The sequence below is a fragment of the Dysidea avara genome, chromosome 13, assembly GCF_963678975.1.
Source record: "Dysidea avara chromosome 13, odDysAvar1.4, whole genome shotgun sequence".
NCBI classification, from domain to species: Eukaryota; Metazoa; Porifera; class Demospongiae; order Dictyoceratida; family Dysideidae; genus Dysidea; species Dysidea avara.
In genome coordinates, this window is record NC_089284.1 from 3,399,440 (window position 1) to 3,420,561 (window position 21,122).

The 21,122-nt window shown below is 37.6% G+C and overlaps 3 protein-coding genes and 1 long non-coding RNA gene across 5 annotated transcripts; 2 read left to right on the top strand and 2 right to left on the bottom strand.

Moving 5' to 3' along the window:
- Nucleotides 1-3,990: 3,990 nt before the first annotated feature.
- Nucleotides 3,991-12,752, bottom strand: LOC136243396 (trichohyalin-like). The gene is made up of 9 exons (XM_066034910.1): nucleotides 12,748-12,752; nucleotides 12,492-12,527; nucleotides 12,267-12,327; nucleotides 11,522-11,696; nucleotides 10,368-11,472; nucleotides 6,128-6,163; nucleotides 5,901-5,961; nucleotides 5,161-5,335; nucleotides 3,991-5,111 (listed from the first exon to the last, which is right to left on the bottom strand). Exons 1-9 carry the CDS (start codon nucleotides 12,750-12,752, stop codon nucleotides 3,991-3,993), a joined length of 2,775 nt encoding a protein of 924 aa, XP_065890982.1.
- Nucleotides 12,751-15,126, top strand: LOC136242948 (uncharacterized). The gene is made up of 2 exons (XM_066034451.1): nucleotides 12,751-12,874; nucleotides 14,358-15,126. The coding sequence occupies exons 1-2, from the start codon at nucleotides 12,866-12,868 to the stop codon at nucleotides 14,856-14,858; spliced, it is 510 nt and encodes a 169-aa protein (XP_065890523.1). The 5' UTR covers nucleotides 12,751-12,865; the 3' UTR covers nucleotides 14,859-15,126.
- On the bottom strand, nucleotides 15,048-18,376 carry LOC136242876 (uncharacterized). Its single transcript, XM_066034369.1, has 2 exons — nucleotides 16,314-18,376; nucleotides 15,048-16,257 (listed from the first exon to the last, which is right to left on the bottom strand). Exons 1-2 carry the CDS (start codon nucleotides 17,385-17,387, stop codon nucleotides 15,286-15,288), a joined length of 2,046 nt encoding a protein of 681 aa, XP_065890441.1. The 5' UTR covers nucleotides 17,388-18,376; the 3' UTR covers nucleotides 15,048-15,285.
- On the top strand, nucleotides 16,350-20,265 carry LOC136242960 (uncharacterized). Of its 2 annotated transcripts, none has more exons than XR_010694683.1 (2): nucleotides 16,350-19,946; nucleotides 20,044-20,265. It is a non-coding gene; the product is annotated as an uncharacterized lncRNA (long non-coding RNA). The 2 variants fall into 2 exon arrangements; XR_010694684.1 differs by having other exon boundaries at nucleotides 20,060-20,265.
- The last annotated feature ends 857 nt before the right edge of the window (nucleotides 20,266-21,122 follow it).

Sequence of the window (21,122 nt, forward strand, 5' to 3'; positions counted from 1 at the left end):
GCAGAAGATGATGAATTAGAGGATGATTTATGTTGGTGGATAAAACAGTAATGTTATGGCATGGTAGACATGTACAATAGTATACATCTCTGCATAACATATTACTTAAGTGCACATTCCTTTGCTGTATATGTGATATGTATATATAGGAAATGAAATGAATAACTAAATGTGGCTATACCAAGTATACATTATCTCCTACACTAATCACATTCCCCACAAGAAAAAACAGTCACCTTAAAGGTTATTAGAGCCAACTTATATATTAGAGCCAACTTATAATGTGTACATGAAAGCTATATGATACATTTTCATCACTTGCTATTGATTAGCCCATAATTAGGACTTTCAATTTTTTATGTGGCATGGCTATTTTGGTGCATATAGTCACATTATGGCAAAGCCCTTTAAAGTTACAAAGGTGTATATATATAAATTGACTTTTCTCCTAAGAATTCCTCTACATACATAGTAATAGTAGCTAATACCACCCATAAATTCATGCATGGTTGCATATCAGGGGTGGATCTAGGATTTATAAAAGGGGTGGGACTAACTCAAAGTACACCTCCCAGCATGCTGGGGGCATGCCCCCCCAGAAAAATAGATGCTAAAATACTGCAGTTGGAGACATTTCCACATAAAATTCATATTTCTGCCTGTAGATATTTTATATACTGCCTTTAGATTATAGGTATGGCTCTCTGAAGCATTTTATTAATGGAAAAGTTTGGGTAGGTACAGACTACCAAGCGCATGATGCACTCTCTCACAATTGCACAACAATAGGTGCATATTAGAATAATAATGTTGAAAGTGGAAAATTTGAATGATACAAGATTGAATCTGAGAGCATTGTCAATGGAAATTGTGTACCTGAATTAAGTATTGCCATACATATTAACTACACCAGTAGATGAATCAAGCATTTTAAGCAGACCAATGCACTTCATTGTATGTATAGGTGCAAGCAGATTTGGAAAAATTCCATAACAGAACCAACTATAATATGTTATGCTTCCAGTGTATGTTCTATTAGAGTAGTTAGGTGACTGCTCTATTAGAGTATCTCGATCTTGTACACCTCCAATGCTGCTCCGGGTCCTTGTTGCATAAAATTTAGCATAAATCCACTGATAATACCTTGGAAAGATGAGTATTTGTATTATTAGTGATCATATAGTTATGTTAAAACAAAATTTCATTATAATCCTCATCATATTGACCAAGTGAAGCCTAAAAAAAGTGCATGAAGAATGCATAAGTTCTCTGGGGGTCTTGGTACATGAAAATGTTACTTCCTGCATGAGATTATTGAATTTAAGAGCAATTTTGAATATAGCTATAGCTGAATTTCGTAATAAACTGTTACCCTTAGCAACCTGAATTTTACATTTTTTGCATAAGATATTACATTTTAAAATTTGCAATTTTCCCTTACATTGTCTATTTGAGTGAGGAAATAGTTGCCCCTTCTGGGCAATCACATATAATCATATAATGTAGCTATACAGTAAGAAAAAGGGTGTAGGGTGGGGAGGAACATATGAGTGGTGTCCAATTGCATCGTCAGAAATATATTAGTATACAGCTATAAGGTGAAGATAAAAGATGTTTTTATTCCGCAGTGTGTATTCCCATCTAGCTCCGTATAGCTATACCCTTATTAGAACAATTGCCTTTCATCGCTGTACAGTGGAACCCATAGTAAATTATTTATTTTATTTTTAGCCACTACATGTGTCAAATGCCCCATGATCACCCTAGGGTTACAAAAAGGTGCACTAGAGCATATTATCATGCTACTCATTCGATTATATGTGTGCTTCACTTTCACACTATAGACAATAACACTGTCAGCTCTTCCCCAAATGTAATTGTGCGTACTTCTGCTATAGCTATGACAATGGAGACTCTTAACTTCAAATCTGGGTCAGCCACTTCCTTGGTTCATTTCTAGATCAAGGCATAACATGCTTTGCACAGTACTATGATGTCCCCCTTAGAACTGCCTCTGCCACTGCATGCATGGTCACTGCATGGTTATATGATTAACAAGCTATAGCTATAAAACATAACTTAATGTGCAAAATTATACACATGGTTATCCAAGCTGTTATGCAGCTAATAGTTCTAACACGGGAATGAGTGATATCTGCACACAAGCACAAGCTATAGGGCTGCAGGCCTGAGTACACATAACAAAAACCAATATAGCATCTGAGGGGTAGTTACAACTGATCTCTGTTGTACCTATACTACTTTGTTAGATTGAAGAGTAGCTAATCATCATTCTGAAGAGTTTCTAATTATATACCACATCTGGGACACAGGCACAACAGGTGTTTGGATAATGGAGGTCCTATTGTACTTATTATACATCACAGTTAGACAAAGCAAACACTATACTTTAACAAATTTACTTGGTTATGTGTGACCCGGTCCATGTGTTTCCATTTCATACATTTCCCCACCCAGTTTACTACAGATACATGTGACCTAACACGTAGGAAAATTAACATACTGAAACCATGCCAGAGCTCTAGAAATCAATACTACATCTAAAATCACATTCATACAAACATGGTTGCTGTACAAACATGTTGTAATTTACTTAATGTTATATGTAAGCAGATATCTGGTGGAACCAAGAATGAATTTTAACCAATCAATATTGTTACCATTGACTCGTGCTCTACATTTCTATAACTCTTTTTAAAACATTGTATGTGGTTAATGATTTGACCACCCTTTTCAATGGTCACTGCATGTAGAGGTGAAATGGGCCAAATGACTATTAGCCAGTTAAGGTTTAACGAGTCAATTAGAAATGCAGCAAACCGAATGCCAGTAGAACATGACTCAACATTGAAGGTCCAATGTTAAATCATAGTGAGATTTACCATGATATTTATTATTGGCTGCACCAGTATATCTTTACTTTTACCTATGTTTTTGCATGAGAATTTATATGTATTTTTTTATAAATCAAGGCAGTAACATGCACTTTAACAAAACCAATAACAACAACCTGTGTATAAACTATATGAACAGTTGATTGCAAGTACAGAGTTACTTGACATTGTTCATAAGAACATGGCATGCATAGTATGTATGCTTTGGTCTTTGCGACTATTTAATAAGGTCTCTATAATATCACCAAGAAACCTCCTGGTGTGTTAGAAACGTCCTTGTTGGTTAGAAGCTTGCTGAATAATTTACTCAGCAAAGAAACTTGCTGATCGAGTAATTTATTCAGACTTCAAGCACGTTCACTCTGTAGTATATGTATACTTAAAATCTAGTTACGAAACTTGTGAGTTTCAAATATATGATGCAGTTATTAAAGTTTTACACCAAGCCATGCTCTAAGTCGGTTAGGAACCACGCCCTTAGTTCTAACTTTAGAAACCTTGACTTCACCTTGGTTCTAAAACCCATGCAGAACCTTGGGCTGCATTCTTAACCTATGCATAGAGCACACACTTCAGAGTCTGCAGTATCCCATCACATTACGTGTCACATACATTAACATATACTGTGTACAGAATCAACTATAATCTAGGAACACCTACAGTATTGTACAAAAACTGAATACATGCAGTCTTAATTCATAACAACATGCAGCTTATGTTAAAAAGAGAATGCAAGCAGGAAAAATATCATTATGGCTGCATGCTATTAATGATGCAATGATCAAATATCTGTAACATTTCAACCATGAGAGTTCAGTACCATACTAATGATCTATTTGTTGCACATAGCCTTTTTCTGAACATGAAAGCCACACATGTTTATAGTTAGACCGTTAGAGTAAAACCGTTTTACCAAAACATTTGTATCATTGTTGCAATCATACAACACATAAAATGGTATACAAATTCTTTTAAAATTTTTAATATGTTTTTATCATTTTAAAACATTTTTATAATTTTTTTCCCTAGCTATGTTATTATGTTTAATTTCAAGTTTAATACACTGGCAATTGGTTTAGTTTGACTTGTGCTTCCATTCTTCCTGCAGGTTGCGTACCTTCCTCTCATATTTTTGCTCAATTTCACAAATCTTCCACTCTTGATCCTCCATCAAGTGTTGAAACTCTTTCTCCAAATTGTTCATCTTTCTCTCTTTTGCTGCTAGTTCTTTTGCTTTCTTTCGGTAATCTTTCTCCAATTCACCAAATTTCTTCTTGTACTCTTCTTCTTTGAGAGCAAATTCACATGGCTGCTTGTTCCGCTGTTCCTCTTCAATCCTCTTCTGCTCTTCATACGTTGTTTTCTGCTCCTCCAATTTTAATTGTAGTTCTTCCTTCAGGTGATTTCTTTCCTCCTCAAGTTTCTCCTGATGTACTTCCTCTAATTCTTCTCTTTGTTCCTCTAGTTTTTTGTTCTGTTCTTCCTTCAGACTGCACAGCTTACTCTCATAGCTTTCTTGTAGTTCATCAATCTTCTTCTTGTACTCTTCTTCCCTAATAGTAAATTCTTGCTGCCGTTGTTGCTGTTGTTCTTCCACCTTCTTCTGTTCTTCATACATCTTATTACGCAGCTTGTTCTCATAGTTTTCCTCTAGCTCAATAATCTTCTCATTGTATTCATATTCTTTAAGAGCAGTTTCATCTTGTTGCTTAGTTTGGTATTCCTCTTCCACCTTCTTCATTTCTTCATCCATCATTATTTTCTGTCTCTCCAACTTCACTTCCATTTCTTCCTTCAACTCTTTCCATTCTTCATTCAGCTCCTCTTTATATTCTTCCTCTACCATCTTCAGATGTTTACTGTGCTCTTCCATCACAGTATGCAGCTTACTCTCATAGTATTCTTGAAGTTCATCAATCTTCTTGTTGTAATCTTCCTCTTTAATAGCAAATTCACGTTGTTGCTGTTGTTGCTTGTATAGTTGTTCCTCTTCCATCTTCTTTTGTTCTTTATCCATCTCAAGTTTCTCCTCCTCCAACTTGTCCTTTAGCTCTTTCTTCATTTGCTGTCTTTCCTCCTCCAGTTTCTTTTGATATTCTTCTTCTAATTTTTTCTTTTGTTCCTCCAGTTGTTCAGTATGTTCTTCCTTCAGACTACACAGTTTACTCTCATAGATTTCAACAATCTCCTTGAAGCCTAATTTTGTACCATATCTCCAATTGTATATCATATTGTTCATTCTCACCTTCCTCTGCGAGTTGCAGTTGTTCTTGCAAGGATTTTACCTTGCTATTCACAGCACATCTAATCATAGAGTAATATCCCTCATCTGTTGAGGTAGATTCACTGTCATATAACTGCTGGCAAAAATCCATTCCAAAATCTGACTCCATGTTGTCAGAGTTAGACTTTGTATCCACCTGTATAGCCAGGGACATATATTATACACAAATACACATTTACTATGTAGACATACATATACTATTACATACAGTGGTGTATATTCCTCTTATTGCATTGCATGGCCACTGATATAACAATCTTGTTAGCATGCAAAAATGTGAATTGCTTGTTTTTGTGCCTCACCGCATGGACTGTAAGTACCCCGTCTGTTGGTAATAGTAAGGATTGACATTAAGTACTTGAATATATAGTGCACAGATTTGCCCGGTGATTTGTTAGGTATGTGTGGTAGCAAAAGCCTTGCTTATACTCAAGCATGATAGCCAGTTCAACATTCTTTATTCCAGTACCTGACAGCCATTTTCATGAGTACACATGATTTTCAGTGATTTTCTGCTCAGTACACAAACATTCAAATATTCTTTTTGAAAGTAAAACATATTATTTTGTAACCAACTAGTTTGGTACAGTACAGTTGATGACTTTTTACATGGATATTTTATTTGAACTGTGCTGTGATGCCAGTACTGTGCTACTGCACTCTTGTGAACACAGTGTGTGTGTGCGTGTGTGTAAACATACCTCCTTTACAGCGGTGGTATGCAAAGAGAAAAAATAAACACCCAGTGGTACACAAAGAACCCTGTAATAAAATGTTAACCCTAGTACCCAGAATCACATATAAACTCACCATTGCTTATAATCCAATACATGATCTGTTGGAATTATAGTTCCCTTGAAGTCACCAGCTATATTTAAAAGGTAAATAGTTTACATGATATCTAAAAGTCTGAATTTCTGCAACTTACTCTGACTGAAAGTATTCAAAGTCGTCCTTCTCGTATCTAACAAATTATCAAATAAATGAACATGTCTGTGCAAGTGTAGTTAGCCACACCTACCTAAAACGGAAGGTAGCAAAGTTGAGACTTTTTTGAATACTGTACGTAACATATCCGTCACAATCACCACAGTAAATCGCAAAGAGAATTCGCACAAACTTGCTCGAAATCGCTTTACTAAAGACGCGCGTTGATAGCAACAGTAAGTACACGTGATACTTACGCCATCATTGCGTCACAAGAAAAGCGTTGCCATGAACACGCAACACGTCGCGTCCATCATCAATCTTGTCGTATTGGTGTTCTTTAACACGGAGCTACACAGAGGACTTTGCACAGGATGCTTAAAGTGAGTTGGTTTCACCATATGGCATCAATAAAGTGGATGGTTTGCCTTGGACTTTACTTTAAGCGCAGGTGCCTATAAAATTGATCTCACAAGCGCCTCATAGATATTATTGCTTCGTAAACTATATTATCTATATTCTATAATGGCTACACCAAGCCATAAACTGATAAAGCTTAAGTGTCAATTGCTGCTCTAACTAAGAAAGGTGGTTAGGGGGCTATGCTTAGGTGTTTATCATAGCTGCATTATTCCTAGCTAGCTACAAAATTATAGTCAGCCAGCTAGTTAGTTTTGCACTTTTCGCCATTATTGTACATGTATGTGTTGTCCAGCAATCAAATTTTCTTCACAACACTAGTCTGTTATGCGTTGTTACCATATTCAGTATATGGGATGATATCCACCTTTTTATACACACCTTCTGTAACAACTTTCAAGAGGCTTAGGAGACCTTGAGCACTTGTGCTGTAAAGCCTTAATAAATGTCTGATGACATGTCAAGCAACAAGATTAGTGATGTGGCTAAAAGAATCCTTTATATAAGTACAGTATGTGGCGAGGAGCCAACTAAGCCTTCCTGTGTGTTTACAGAGAATTTCCCATCACAAATCTTCTGATAGTTTTCCTAAGTAAACTCTAAATCTGATGGTTCATTATTAATTTTGCTATGCATCATGGATCTTTACAGTTTAGCGTGTTTCACCATAGACTTGATATTTGCTTTGAGGATTCTTTTATTATTGTAGTAATACAAGTGACTGCTTTCAGTGACCAAATCCCAACAAGGCAGTTCTAGTAGTATGGATCAGTGGAATCACACATGAGCACATTCATCTCCACACCTTGTCACTGCAGCATGTTTATATACAATGTCCCAGCAACACAGACATAGACGGAGGGGCCAGGAGGGCCATGCCCCCCCCCTTCAATTTTTGGGACACTGTTTGCAAGCAAAGATCGAGATACTCTAATAGAACAGTCAGGATCTGAATACTCTAATAGAGCAGTCACAGTATTCAGAGAAGCAGCGTAGCAAATTACTTAGCTACGTTGTGTAGTTATAAATAAGGAGATATAATTGGTGGAGAGCAGCTATTGTTAGCAGGCTGTGACCTTTTTTTTTTTTTTGTCTTCAACTCACAGCTGGCCCTCATTCTTACCGCCCCTGAACACAGATATGTGTCAGCACACAATGGCGGATCCAGGATGGGGAATTTGGGGCGAATCCCTCCCCCCATCCCCCTCCCCCACACACACACACAACACACACACTTTGTGAAGGAGCCATACTTCTTTTGATTGAAATACTAAGTCTTGTCAATCCATAATGTAGTTATAGCATGAATAAATTACTACCATTTATTGCAGACTCACCTAAAACAAGTCAAAACAGCTATCAGGACTGTCACCCAGCACCTTCATGAATACTAAGTGCCTCTAACAATAATGATCGTATTGATGATACTTAAGACATTCTAGCCTTTAAAATAGCTTTTAGACTTTACAAAGGCCAAAGTTGCAAAAATAAGGTGTAAGACAATGCTAAGAGGTAATTATTTGCTACTTTAAACTTTAAAAATACAAGAGAATCTGCTTTCCCCCAACCACCTACAACTTAGCTTGTTTGTGCTCCTCCTCCGGATTTGCCCCTGGCACACTGCTAGCTAGCTAGCTGCTTTCATAATTTACAATCACATCCATATACAAGTGCATGGGGTGCTGAAGTACCCCCTCCATAATTTAGCTAGAGAGCTGGTGGAAGTGGAGGTGAAATTGTGTACACATGGGCAATGAAAAAAGATGGAACAAGAAGGGAAGAGTTAGGAATTAACAAGAAGGTTATGTGAAGCTGCTAAAAATTGAAGTACTCTAATAGAACAGTCAACTATAATCTAAGGAACAAAGACCATTGTGTATGTTGAAATTGAACCACTTCTTCCTGACCCATGCACTGCTATCTCATCATCCTGCCATACCAATTGTTTAGAAGTTATAAAATTCTATACCTTTTATGTATCATGTATCACATGACATCATGCGTGCAATTCTTCTTGAAAGGCTATGCCTATAGTAACTAAATAATCATTTTCACAATGTGGGAATCATTTTTCTACCTAGCGCATTAATTATATATATATTGTTAGAGTATGGTAACATCATCTGAGGATTGCAATGCATTATACGTACGTAGATCAAGAACAAACAGAGAAGGTACAAAGAAAAGCCACAAAGTTGGTCCATGATCTTCAAAACTGCACACATACAATGATCACCTCACTACTTTAAACTTAAGTACTGTAGACTGTGTGGAGATGTGATATTGTTCTTCTACCAGCTATAATATTACATAACCATTTCAATCAGACTTGTTAGTACTACAACTTTATCAACAACTAGGGGTCACAATTACAAGTCATTTGAAACTCAAGCTGCATGTACAGCTATCAACGACTGGAACAGTTCACCCAATCATCTAGTTAATGCACTCACACTATAAAGTTCTCTTGACAGTAGCTGCATGGTATACTTTGTTGCATGATTATAAATTATAATGTTGTATATACTTTTACTTACAGTTAGTTCAAAGTTTTTGCTATGTAATTACATTTTATTTGTCTTTGTACAGATAAGGTTTAACAGGCTCCTTGAGCCTTCTTTACCTAGTTGTAATACTAATACTAAAGGCGAAATCACAAGTTACCTGTAGTAGAGAGTTCAGTTATATACCTCACGTCTCCTGTATAGAGAATTCAACTACAAGTCTCCATGTAGACAGTTCAGCTACATTATGATTTTTTTTATTAATGTTGTACAGCACAAGTGCTGAAGGTCTGTAGGACACCTGGTCCTACAGCCTGCATGCTCAAAGACTTTAGCTACATAAGGTGTGTTTGAAAAGTTGGAGAAAGGAGAAACTACAAATCACCAGCAGAGTTCAGCTACTTACAAGTCAAGCAGCAGAGTCTCCCTTTAGAGAATAGCTATGTAGTGTTTCTGTGGAGAGTTTAGCAATGTAACAAGTCTTCTTGTGGAGCATTCAGCTACATTATGAGTCCCTTTGGAGAGTTCAGCTATAGTTAGCAAGCTAATTAGAAATGTAACAAACCAAATATAAAGGTCTAATGTTAAATCTTTTAATCATAGTGACTGTATAGCATTTTATTCTTGGCAGTCCCAGATATTAGATCTTTACTTTTACCTTTGTGGGTGTGCCTTTTATCAGCCAGGCTGTTTTAGAATTTCACTTATGTATTTTGTAAATCAAGGAAGCTCACATACATGTACACTGTGTAAAAATGAAAACTATATATAGGACAGTACGGTTACTTAACACTGTTAATAATTTTCAATAGAGCACACACTTCAGAATCTGTTGTATCATACCACATTCCATCTTAAATACATATATAAACATTTGCAGTGTACAATATTAATCTAGAAACAACCTGCAGTCCTTTTTAATTGTACAAAAGAACGTGCATGCAATCTTCATAACAACAGCCTATATGTTAAAAAGAGAATACAAGCAGGAAAAGTATATGGCTGCTATTAATGATGCAATAATTCAATGTCTGCAACATTTGACTATTACAGTTCAGAACCATCCTAATGACCTATTGCACATTGCATTTTTCGGAATATGAAAGCCACACATGTTATACGGTTAGAGTAAAACTGTTTGACCAAAACATTTGCATGCTTTAATTGTTGCAATTGTACAACACACAAATGGTACAAATTCTTTTTAAATTTTTAATATGTTTTTGTCATTTTTAACATTTTTATTTTGTTTTTTGACCTAGCTATTTAATATTTTTAATTTCAAGTTTAATACAATTGATTTAGTTTGATTTCTGCGTCCATTCTTCCTGCAGTCTGCATACCTTCCTCTCATAGTTTTGCTCAATTTCACAAATCTTCCACTCTTGATCTTCCATCAAGTGTTGAAACTCTTTCTCCAAATTGTTCATCTTTCTCTCTTTTGCTGCTAGTTCTTTTGCTTTCTTTCGGTAAGCTTTCTCCAATTCACCAATTTTCTTCTTGTACTCTTCTTCTTTGAGAGCAAATTCACATGGCTGCTTGGTCCGCTGTTCCTCTTCAATCCTCTTCTGCTCTTTATACGTTGTTTTCTGCTCCTCCAATTTTAATTGTAGTTCTTCCTTCAGGTGATTTCTTTCCTCCTCAAGTTTCTCTTGATGTACTTCCTCTAATTCTTCTCTTTGTTCCTCTAGTTTTTTGTTCTGTTCTTCCTTCAGACTGCACAGCTTACTCTCATAGCTTTCTTGTAGTTCATCAATCTTCTTCTTGTACTCTTCTTCCCTAATAGTAAATTCTTGCTGCCATTGTTGCTGTTGTTCTTCCACCTTCTTCTGTTCTTCATACATCTTATTACGCAGCTTGTTCTCATAGTTTTCTTCTAGCTCAATAATCTTCTCATTGCATTCATATTCTTTAAGAGCAATTTCATCTTGTTGCTTAGTTTGGTATTCCTCTTCCACCTTCTTCATTTCTTCATCCATCATTATTTTCTGTCTCTCCAACTTCACTTCCATTTCTTCCTTCAACTCTTTCCATTCTTCATTCAGCTCCTCTTTATATTCTTCCTCTACCATCTTCAGATGTTTACTGTGCTCTTCCATCACAGTATGCAGCTTACTCTCATAGTATTCTTGAAGTTCATCAATCTTCTTGTTGTAATCTTCCTCTTTAATAGCAAATTCACGTTGTTGCTGTTGTTGCTTGTATAGTTGTTCCTCTTCCATCTTCTTTTGTTCTGTATCCATCTCAAGTTTCTCCTCCTCCAACTTGTCCTTTAGCTCTTTCTTCATTTGCTGTCTTTCCTCCTCCAGTTTCTTTTGATATTCTTCTTCTAATTTTTTCTTTTGTTCCTCCAGTTGTTCAGTATGTTCTTCCTTCAGACTACACAGTTTACTCTCATAGATTTCAACAATCTCCTTGAAGCCTAATTTTGTACCATATCTCCAATTGTATATCATATTGTTCATTCTCACCTTCCTCTGTGAGTTGCAGTTGTTCTTGCAAGGATTCTACCTTGCTATTCACAGCACATCTAATCGTAGAGTAATATCCCTCATCTGTTGAGGTAGATTCGCTGTCATATAACTGCTGGCAAAAATCCATTCCAAAATCTGACTCCATGTTGTCAGAGTTAGACTTTGTATCCACCTGTATAGCCAGGGACATAATATATATTATACACACATACACATCTACTATGTAGACATACATATACTATTACATACAATGGTGTATATTCCTCTTATTGCATTGCATGGCCACTGATATAACAATCTTTTTAGCATGCAAAAATGTAAATAGCTTGTTTTTGTGCTTTACCGCATGGACTGTAAGTACCCCGTCTGTTGGGTAATAGTAAGGATTGACATTAAGTACTTGAATATATAGTGCACAGATTTGCCTGGTGATTTGTTAGGTATGTGTGGTAGCAAAAGCCTTGCTTATACTCAAGCATGATAGCCAGTTCAACATTCTTTATTCCAGTATCTGACAGCCATTTTCATGAGTACACATGATTTTCAGTGATTTTCTGCTCAGTACGCAAACATTCAGAAATCTTTTTGAAAGTAAAACATATTATTTTGTAACCAACTAGTTTGGTACAGTACAGTTGATGACTTTTTACATAGATATTTTATTTGAACTGTGCTGTGATGCCAGTACTGTGCTACTGCACTCTTGTGAACACAGTGTGTGCGTGCGTGTGTGTAAACATACCTCCTTTACAGCGGTGGTATGCAAAGAGAAAAAATAAACACCCAGTGGTACACAAAGAACCCTGTAATAAAATGTTAACCCTAGTACCCAGAATCACATAAACTCACCATTGCTTATAATCCAATAAAAGATCTGTTGGAATTATAGTTCCCTTGAAGTCACCAGCTATATTTAAAAGGTAAATAGTTTACATGATATCTAAAAGTCTGATTTTCTGCAACTTACTCTGACTGAAAGTATTCAAAGTCGTCCTTCTCGTACCTAACAAATTATCAAATAAATGAACATGTCTGTGCAAGTGTAGTTAGCCACACCTACCTAAAACGGAAGGTAGCAAAGTTGAGACTTTTTTGAATACTGTACGTAACATATCCGTCACAATCACCACAGTAAATCGCAAAGAGAATTCGCACAAACTTGCTCGAAATCGCTTTACTAAAGACGCGCGTTGATAGCAACAGTAAGTACACGTGATACTTACGCCATCATTGCGTCACAAGAAAAAGCGTTGTCATGAACACGCAACACGTCGCGTCCATCATCAATCTTGTCGTATTGGTGTTCTTTAACACGGAGCTACACAGAGGACTTTGCACAGGATGCTTAAAGTGAGTTGGTTTCACCATATGGCATCAATAAAGTGGATGGTTTGCCTTACACTTTACTTTAAGCGCAGGTGCCTATAAAATTGATCTCACAAGCGCCTCATAGATATTATTGCTTCGTAAACTATATTATCTATATTCTATAATGGCTACACCAAGCCATAAACTGATAAAGCTTAAGTGTCAATTGCTGCTCTAACTAAGAAAGGTGGTTAGGGGGCTATGCTTAGGTGTTTATCATAGCTGCATTATTCCTAGCTAGCTACAAAATTATAGTCAGCCAGCTAGTTAGTTTTGCACTTTTCGCCATTATTGTACATGTATGTGTTGTCCAGCAATCAAATTTTCTTCACAACACTAGTCTGTTATGCGTTGTTACCATATTCAGTATATGGGATGATATCCACCTTTTTAAACACACCTTCTGTAACAACTTTCAAGAGGCTTAGGAGACCTTGAGCACAAGCTTGAGCACTTGTGCTCAAGGTCTATATATATATTAGTGTAAGTGCCTTAACACAGGTGCCTGGGGAGTAATGCAGCTTTTAATCTTGCTCCTTAGGCCTATCTTATTCATTGTTATACAATATCATTTACATATGTTATATGTTGCAATGCTTTTGTTTGTACTATAGGCTGTTGACATTACAAAGAAAATGATAATTCACGATAGTGAATTATCATTTAAGTTAACATAAGGTAACAAAAAATTATTAATAGAACAATATAGTCACTTCAAGGTGAAGATTTTTTGCACTAAATGATTAATTAACAAAGATTAATGCTGAGCAAAAATACATAATTCTCAAGCGTAAGACCATGCACTGGATAAATAAAGTGGATGGTTATCATAGCTGCATTATTACATTCGAGTTAACATAAGGTAGTGATGTGGGCTGTACTGGGGTTTGCTAGTATTCATTACTGGAGTAGCGCATGCGCAGTGCTTGACATGAGGCTCACCAACAAGCTATCACCTACTGATCTATGTGATTTCTTCCGACATGAGTGACAGCGATAAACAGAAGGAAGCCACCCAGTGCCATGACTATGACCACCGAGATATCCTATATATTAGTGTAAGTGCCTTAACTTCAAATGTTCTTGATGTTAACTGCTTGCTTACATTTTAAAAGCAAATAATCCACAACTGCATGGGTGTCAGAAAGCATGCATGCACCTGCATGTTAGTCAAACCATTACTTGCTCTGCAGTAACTAACTGTATGTGCCTTTAGCTTTAGGGCTGATGTTTAATTAATGTTTCGTTCCATTGTAGCTAATGTGGTGTCTAACATTGTCCTGCACGTATAGCAGGCAACAATGCTATTGTATAATACTTGTAGGATGATAGTGTATAGTATAGGATGACATTTTTGGAACACCGTTTTCTTCGGGGTATCTACTATCACGCTATATGATATATTTAGCCAGCTTTAATCTGCTCTAAAATATTTTAGCTATGTGGATGTGTACTTTTCATTTAGCCTTGGCCTAATGACTGGTTACAAGAAAGAGCATACTTGAAGAACGTCAAGAAGTGGAAAGAACCATCCTTATTGGGATTCTCATCAAAATTTGCAGCCAAGCCTGATCTGACCATGTATTATGATGTGGATGACTTGACCAGTCCAGTCAATGCATTAGCCAACAAGATTGCTGCAGCAACACCCAGCTATAAGCACAAGGAGGCAACTGCACCCAATGGTGCAGGCGGATATCGTGGTAACATCATAATAGTTTCATCACCCACCATGTCTGAAGTGGAAATATCTAATGGCTTTCTCCATGATCTAAACAACTCTCATGATGCTTTCATAGATGCTCAGTTTGATACCACCTTCACTGTGAGCCAACTCCAGAAGGAACTGATGTTTTTTACAACTGATGTGTGTATTATGAAGGGAGACTATCAAGATACAATGGAAGGACGTGTGTTTGGAGCACTTCCACCAGATCTAATTTCTCTGCTATCTGAATGTGATTAATGTGTCCACTCACAACCATGCCTGCAGGAAAGTAATTCACTAATAGTAGACAATACTTATTGACATTCATAATGGATCACCAGCTATATAAGTTTTAGTTAGATGATTATGTGATCTCATGCAGAAATTGCATGTCTATACCGCAGCATGGACAGATGACGTAATGGTGTGTATAGTGTAGCTGTATATTCCCTCAGTTTTGTGTATAAATAACTCAATCAATTAGTGAAATAACAAGGCATACTGATATACCATACATTCACATTCCATCAATAAGGTTGTAATACTACACCAGCCATGCATGAAGTCACAGTAAAAGAGCATACAAACATAGTAACATTACCAAAATAACATTCACAAGAAGGAAAACCAGTTCAAGTATATAATAGTGCTGTAACTTAAACCAGTTCAAGTTACAGTAGTAATGTTATTGAATCAGTTCTACTTGCCCAAGTTCCACAATGGTCAGACTGGATGATATAGCTGTATTTCTTGTCTCACCACTAGTGCACCCTCCAATGATGACAACTGCATTGGCACTGACTGCAGCTATGGCTGCTATTGACCTAGCAGATGACAATGAACTGACATTCTTCCATGATTTACTGGAGACATCGTACATCATAACAGCTGCTGTTGGCATGCCATTATCATCCTCTCCACCTGCTACCACTAATGGGGATGAGCCAGGCACTAAGGAAGTTTTAAAATGAGTAGTTGGAGTAAGCGTAATCCATTCGTTCTCTTTCACTCCTGATGCTGTAATGCACTCAACTGGTATCTTATATACTTCAGTGGAGAACACCATGTCACTGCCAATGCAATTAACAATGTACAAGTAGTCGTCAGCAATGCTTGGTGAGAAGCCGTACATTGGTGTAGGAAGTTTAATGGACACTTTCCTCCAACTAGAGTTCTCTACCCAGTTGAGTATTTCAATATCATCTTGTACTACTAAGGCATCATCACCTTTACCTCCACCAGCAGCTATCACATACTCCAGATGGGTAACCACACCAGGCCTGCTCCTTACCGATAGAAGATCAGGATAGTAAGACATCCAAGTTTGCATAAAATGATCAAAAGTTGACACTTTGTTTGTTCTTTTCTTTGTAGAAGACAGGCGTCCACCGATAATTGTTAGTTTACCTCCGATCATGCAAGGAACACCAAGGTAGTGGCCTGGTAAAGGTAGTTGATCCCACTGGTCACTGTCAGTGTCATAGACATAAACTTGATAGATACCATTGTAGTCTAAGCTATCACCACCACAGACGTATACCTTCTTGTCTTGTACTGTGACATAGAGGGCATTCGCTGGGGTAGGAAGATCAGCCAGCCTTGTCCATTTGATGTGATATCTACCACTTCTCAGGGCAGACATTAGTGGAAGTGCCTCCTATATAAAACAGAATGAGTTATACATAAGTAGGTGCTTAATATAATATACCCCACCAATTTCAGTTTTGCAGCTGTTGCTACACCAGATCTCCCTGTTTGGTGCATTTGCACCATTACAGCTCTTTGTTGTTCTATCTCAGCTCTTTGCTGTTCTGTTTCATTTTTCAACTGTTCTACTTGTTGGCACAGCGAGATGATATCTTGCTGGGATGATTCCCTTAGGTATGCATCCTTGCTGACTTGGATTTGTGCACAAATGTCTGCTATGGCTGGCCTAACAGCAGGATCATTGTCAAGACATTGCACCACCAGTGGTTTAAATACTGCAGCTTCTCCTGTCATTCTATCAAGGTAGTGCTGGCGTCGCTGAACCTCTGACTTGGCAGCCATACTTCTAGTTGTTGGATCAAACTCCACTTGCTCAGATGGAGTAGGCCACTGCTGGTTGAACAAGTGTAACATTATTCCAGAAAAGGAAAATACATCCATTGGAGGGCCATAAATCGGATTTCTGGAAAAACTTTCTGGCGGCATAAAATCAACAGTGCCTGGAGCTTTAGTCAGAGTTGTCTTTCTATTATCATTGTTTATCACCTTGGCTACTCCAAGATCACTTATCTTAGCCACATGGTGTGTTGTTAGTAACACGTTGTTGGGAGAGAGGTCTCTATGGACAATGGGAGGATTGTGATTGTGAAGGTAACACAGTCCAAGGGAGACATCACGCATAATTGAGAATTTTATGCAGCTGGGAATGTTCTCATGTTTGTCAACAAAAGAAGTCAAGCTTTCTGCCATCATCTCCATTACCATCACTGGTAGTCGCACCCTGTTCACACCACCGATTGGTGTACTAGGAGGATAATACACGCCCATGAATTGGATGACGTTAGGATGACGTAATGTACTGCATTGGCGACATTCCCTACAGAAAGATTCGACAGTTCGTTGCATTTCCGCTTGTCCAACTCCTTCAACCAAAATAGAATGGATCTCCTTGGCAGCACAGACAATTCCACAGTAACTCACCGTGTAAACCCTCCCATAAGCTCCCCGCCCTAACTCTCCGCGATCGACTGGTGTTACATGGTTCAGAATTAGGCCTTCAAAACGGTTACCATGAGCCATTATCTTCAATATGTCACCACGTAAATAGAAGAAGAGAGTGCGTGACTTACAGTACCAATCAAGAGGATGCTTCGTTACGTCATAGATCACGTGATCTGAATGTAGGTATTCACTCAACAGCGTATCTTGTATCTTTATGTTGTCTACTATATTTCACACAGCTAAAGAGACCTGTTCTCTAAGCACGTGGCTACAAAGTTTAACTTTATACGGCACATAATCATGTATAGCTATATGCGTGGTTTTGTTTAAGGTGGCGCTGAAGTAATTATGTGAAGCCGTACAATGCCCATTTGTCACTATTAAAATTAGCCCACGTGCTTAATTAGTTATTTTAGGGTGGTGGAGAACTCTGCTTGTGAACCATGTAGTCTACATTTAAAGAGTTCTTATGATAGTCTTTAATGTTGTAGCTTAGCATGCCAAGTTCCGTGAAACCACCCGCTTTAATTTCGTGGCTATTAAACTCTGAACTTATGAGCCGATTTTAAAAATAACTCACCCCAGAAACAACCTAGCGCTAAGCCGCCTTGGCTCTTATGGTTTCTCACCTTGTAGAACAACTCTATGGAATCCTTTTTAACGATAACAACGTGGAAACTGGTTAAAATGCAAACCTGCATTTTTCAACAAGTGATATCACGCCCGTCAACAGCGAATCACGAAAAATCTTTCCATAGCCCTGTAAAGAAACGCTTCACCAGTGCCTCTCCCAAATTTTGAGAGTCTATGGTAAGTAAATATGGAGTTATTTCACGAATTGTGAGACAGTGTAACTGGCCAGGGCGCGCTCCGTAAAGCAGTAATCACGCGATGACAGCTGGTGTTGTTCGCTGTGAAGTTACCAGAGTTTTGACAAGGTGATGAAGTCAGTACGTGAATATCGTTACTTGTATCAGCAATAGTAGCCTGACAGTCTGATAGAGCTGGTTCTTTCAATATTTCGAAGCGCTTCGCTTTGTTCTATTAGTTTTTCGTGCATGACCACAAACGTGATGTCCCATTGGCTTTGTAAGGCTTCATTTGATTACTTCAGCGCCACCTTAATTAAGTTGTCAGTACAGCCAGGCCTAGGCCAGACCACTTTTTCCGTTTCTCATGCACTGGCTTAGGGAAATATGCATATTTAGACTATAGCTCCCTTCCTCCATATATGCCCATATGTGTATAGCTATTAGAAGGATTGCAGCTTATATTATAGTTTGCATGGATGCCGGCATGCATGACTTCTGCTCACACTACTGAGCCATGCAATGATCATTATATAAAAACATGATGCATTGTTACTCATGAAAGTTGCATTGGCATTTTAATGGGTATAGCCTACTGATGCCAGTGGCGTAGCCAAACCCGGGCAAGCCAGGGCATTGCCCGGGCATCAGACTTCTTTGCCCCACCATCAGCTCCTAGAGTAATTATAAAGACGTGGGCTGGATAGCTCGAGATTTTGCTAAAGTTACTTAACTAGTCACTGTACAAGAATAAGTATAGCACAACTTATACAACACTCACCATGCCATTTTCGCCGATGGTTTCCTTCTTTTTGGCTAAACAGAGATGGGTTTATCCAAGGGATTTTCCCTACGAGTAACTTGATTGTGTACAAATAGAGGAGGCAATAAATAGAAGCAAGATCACGTGATTACAAAAAAAAAAAACGTGCAGCATTGTCGCAAGGAGTGAAAGACAAAGAATGGACGGTTTACATTTGGATTAAGTGATCACGGTAGCTATTGGTGTGGTAAAAACTCGGGAGGCAAAGCAGTCTAGAGGTATTTGTGAAATTAGCACTCATCTATCCGTGTGGATACTGCTCAGTTCAAACGGTATGGAGTACTTGTTCAGTCAGCAATTCTTTTCTTTTTGTTTCCACTTTTCTAGGCTAACAACTGTAGTGGCAGAGCATAGTCATCACGTGATAGAGCGCCTCGTGCTTTAATTCAAGAATCTTTGTAGTCTGGTATTAAGACACATGTAGCCAGATGTAATGTTAGAAGGCCAATAGCTAGCTAGGTGTTCGCTTCTATTAGGTTGATATTAGTCATCTTGCATGCAGTAGTGTAGGATGATACATAATGCATTTTAAAAATGTTATATTGATGTCCATATGAAGATGGGCATGTGTACGTGTGTTGCATGGGAAATTGCTTGCCCACCCATTGCCCAGGCATGGCGAAAAGTCTGGCTACGCCACTGACTGATGCATCAGTACTGAATACATACAAGAGTTCAGTCAAGGGAGGTTTCAGTTCAGAGCTAAGTGTGCAGCATATGCCCTTGGTCTATAACCCATGCAGTATATCATAATAGTAAAAAGTGTGGCATAATGGTGTGCTATAATTTATTTGATAAGTATATAAGACAATTATTTATTTATTTATTAAAGTTTACAGCATACAAGCTGAGGGTCTGCAGGACATATACACATATTATAACTTCATGTGCATGCATAAGTAAATTGGAGTCAATTATTAAGTCATGATTGTGTGGAAGTTGACTGTATAACAGCTGGGAGAGATGAACACCGGTAACAAGGACAAACAATGTGATAGGTACGAGGTAAGTTAGAGTTATAAAAAGTAGAGAAATGTTTCCATGCAGAGAACTGTTGCTTGAGTTGATGCATGAGTTGAGGGAGATATGTCTATTATAACAGGTTGGTGATTCCACAGTATGACAATTCTGCTGCAAAAGAAATGTTGATGTGCAAAAGATGATGATTTAGAGGATGATTTATGTTGGTGGATAAAACAGTAATGCTATGGCATGGTAGACATGTACAATAGTATACATCTCTGCATAACATATTACTTAAGTGCACATTCCTTTGCTGTATATATGTGATATGTATATATAGGAGATGAAATGAATAACTAAATGTGGCTATACCAAGTATACATTATCTCCTACACTAATCACATTCCCCACAAGAAAAAACAATCACCTTAAAGGTTATTAGAGCCAACTTATAATGTGTACATGAAAGCTATATGATACATTTTCATCACTTGCTATTGATTAGCCCATAATTAGGACTTTCAATTTTTTATGTGGCATGGCTATTTTGGTGCATATAGTCACATTATGGCAAAGCCCTTTAAAGTTACAAAGGTGTATATATATAAATTGACTTTTCTCCTAAGAATTCCTCTACATACATAGTAATAGTAGCTAATACCACCCATAAATTCATGCATGGTTGCATATCAGGGGTGGATCTAGGATTTATAAAAGGGGTGGGACTAACTCAAAGTACACCTCCGAGCATGCTGGGGGCATGCCCCCCCCCCCCCCCAGAATAATAGATGCTAAAATACTGCAGTTGGAGACATTTCCACATAAAATTCATATTTCTGCCTGTAGATATTTTATATACTGCCTTTAGATTATAGGTATGGCTCTCTGAAGCATTTTATTAATGGAAACGTTTGGGTAGGTACAGACAACCAAGCGCATGATGCACTCTCTCACAATTGCATGCACAACAATAGGTGCATATTAGAATAATAATGTTGAAAGTGGAAAATTTGAATGATACGAGATTGAATCTGAGAGCACTATCAATGGAAATTGTGTACCTGAATTAAGTATTGCCATACATATTAACTACACCAGGTAGATGAATCAAGCATTTTAAACAGACCAATGCACTTCATTGTATGTATAGGTGCAAGCAGATTTGGAAAAATTCCATAACAGAACCAACTATAATATATTATGCTTCCAGTGTATGTT

Coding starts and splice junctions, on each gene's coding strand:
- LOC136242876 (XM_066034369.1), bottom strand. CDS start 17,387: ATGGCTCATGGTAACCGTTTTGAAGGCCTAATTCTGAACCATGTAACA. Junction 16,258..16,313: donor CAGCTGCAAAACTGAAATTG/GTGGGGTATATT, acceptor TGTTTTATATAG/GAGGCACTTCCACTAATGTC.
- LOC136243396 (XM_066034910.1), bottom strand. Junction 5,336..5,900: donor ATACCACCGCTGTAAAGGAG/GTATGTTTACAC, acceptor CTGGCTATACAG/GTGGATACAAAGTCTAACTC. Junction 5,112..5,160: donor ACTGCAACTCGCAGAGGAAG/GTGAGAATGAAC, acceptor GTACAAAATTAG/GCTTCAAGGAGATTGTTGAA.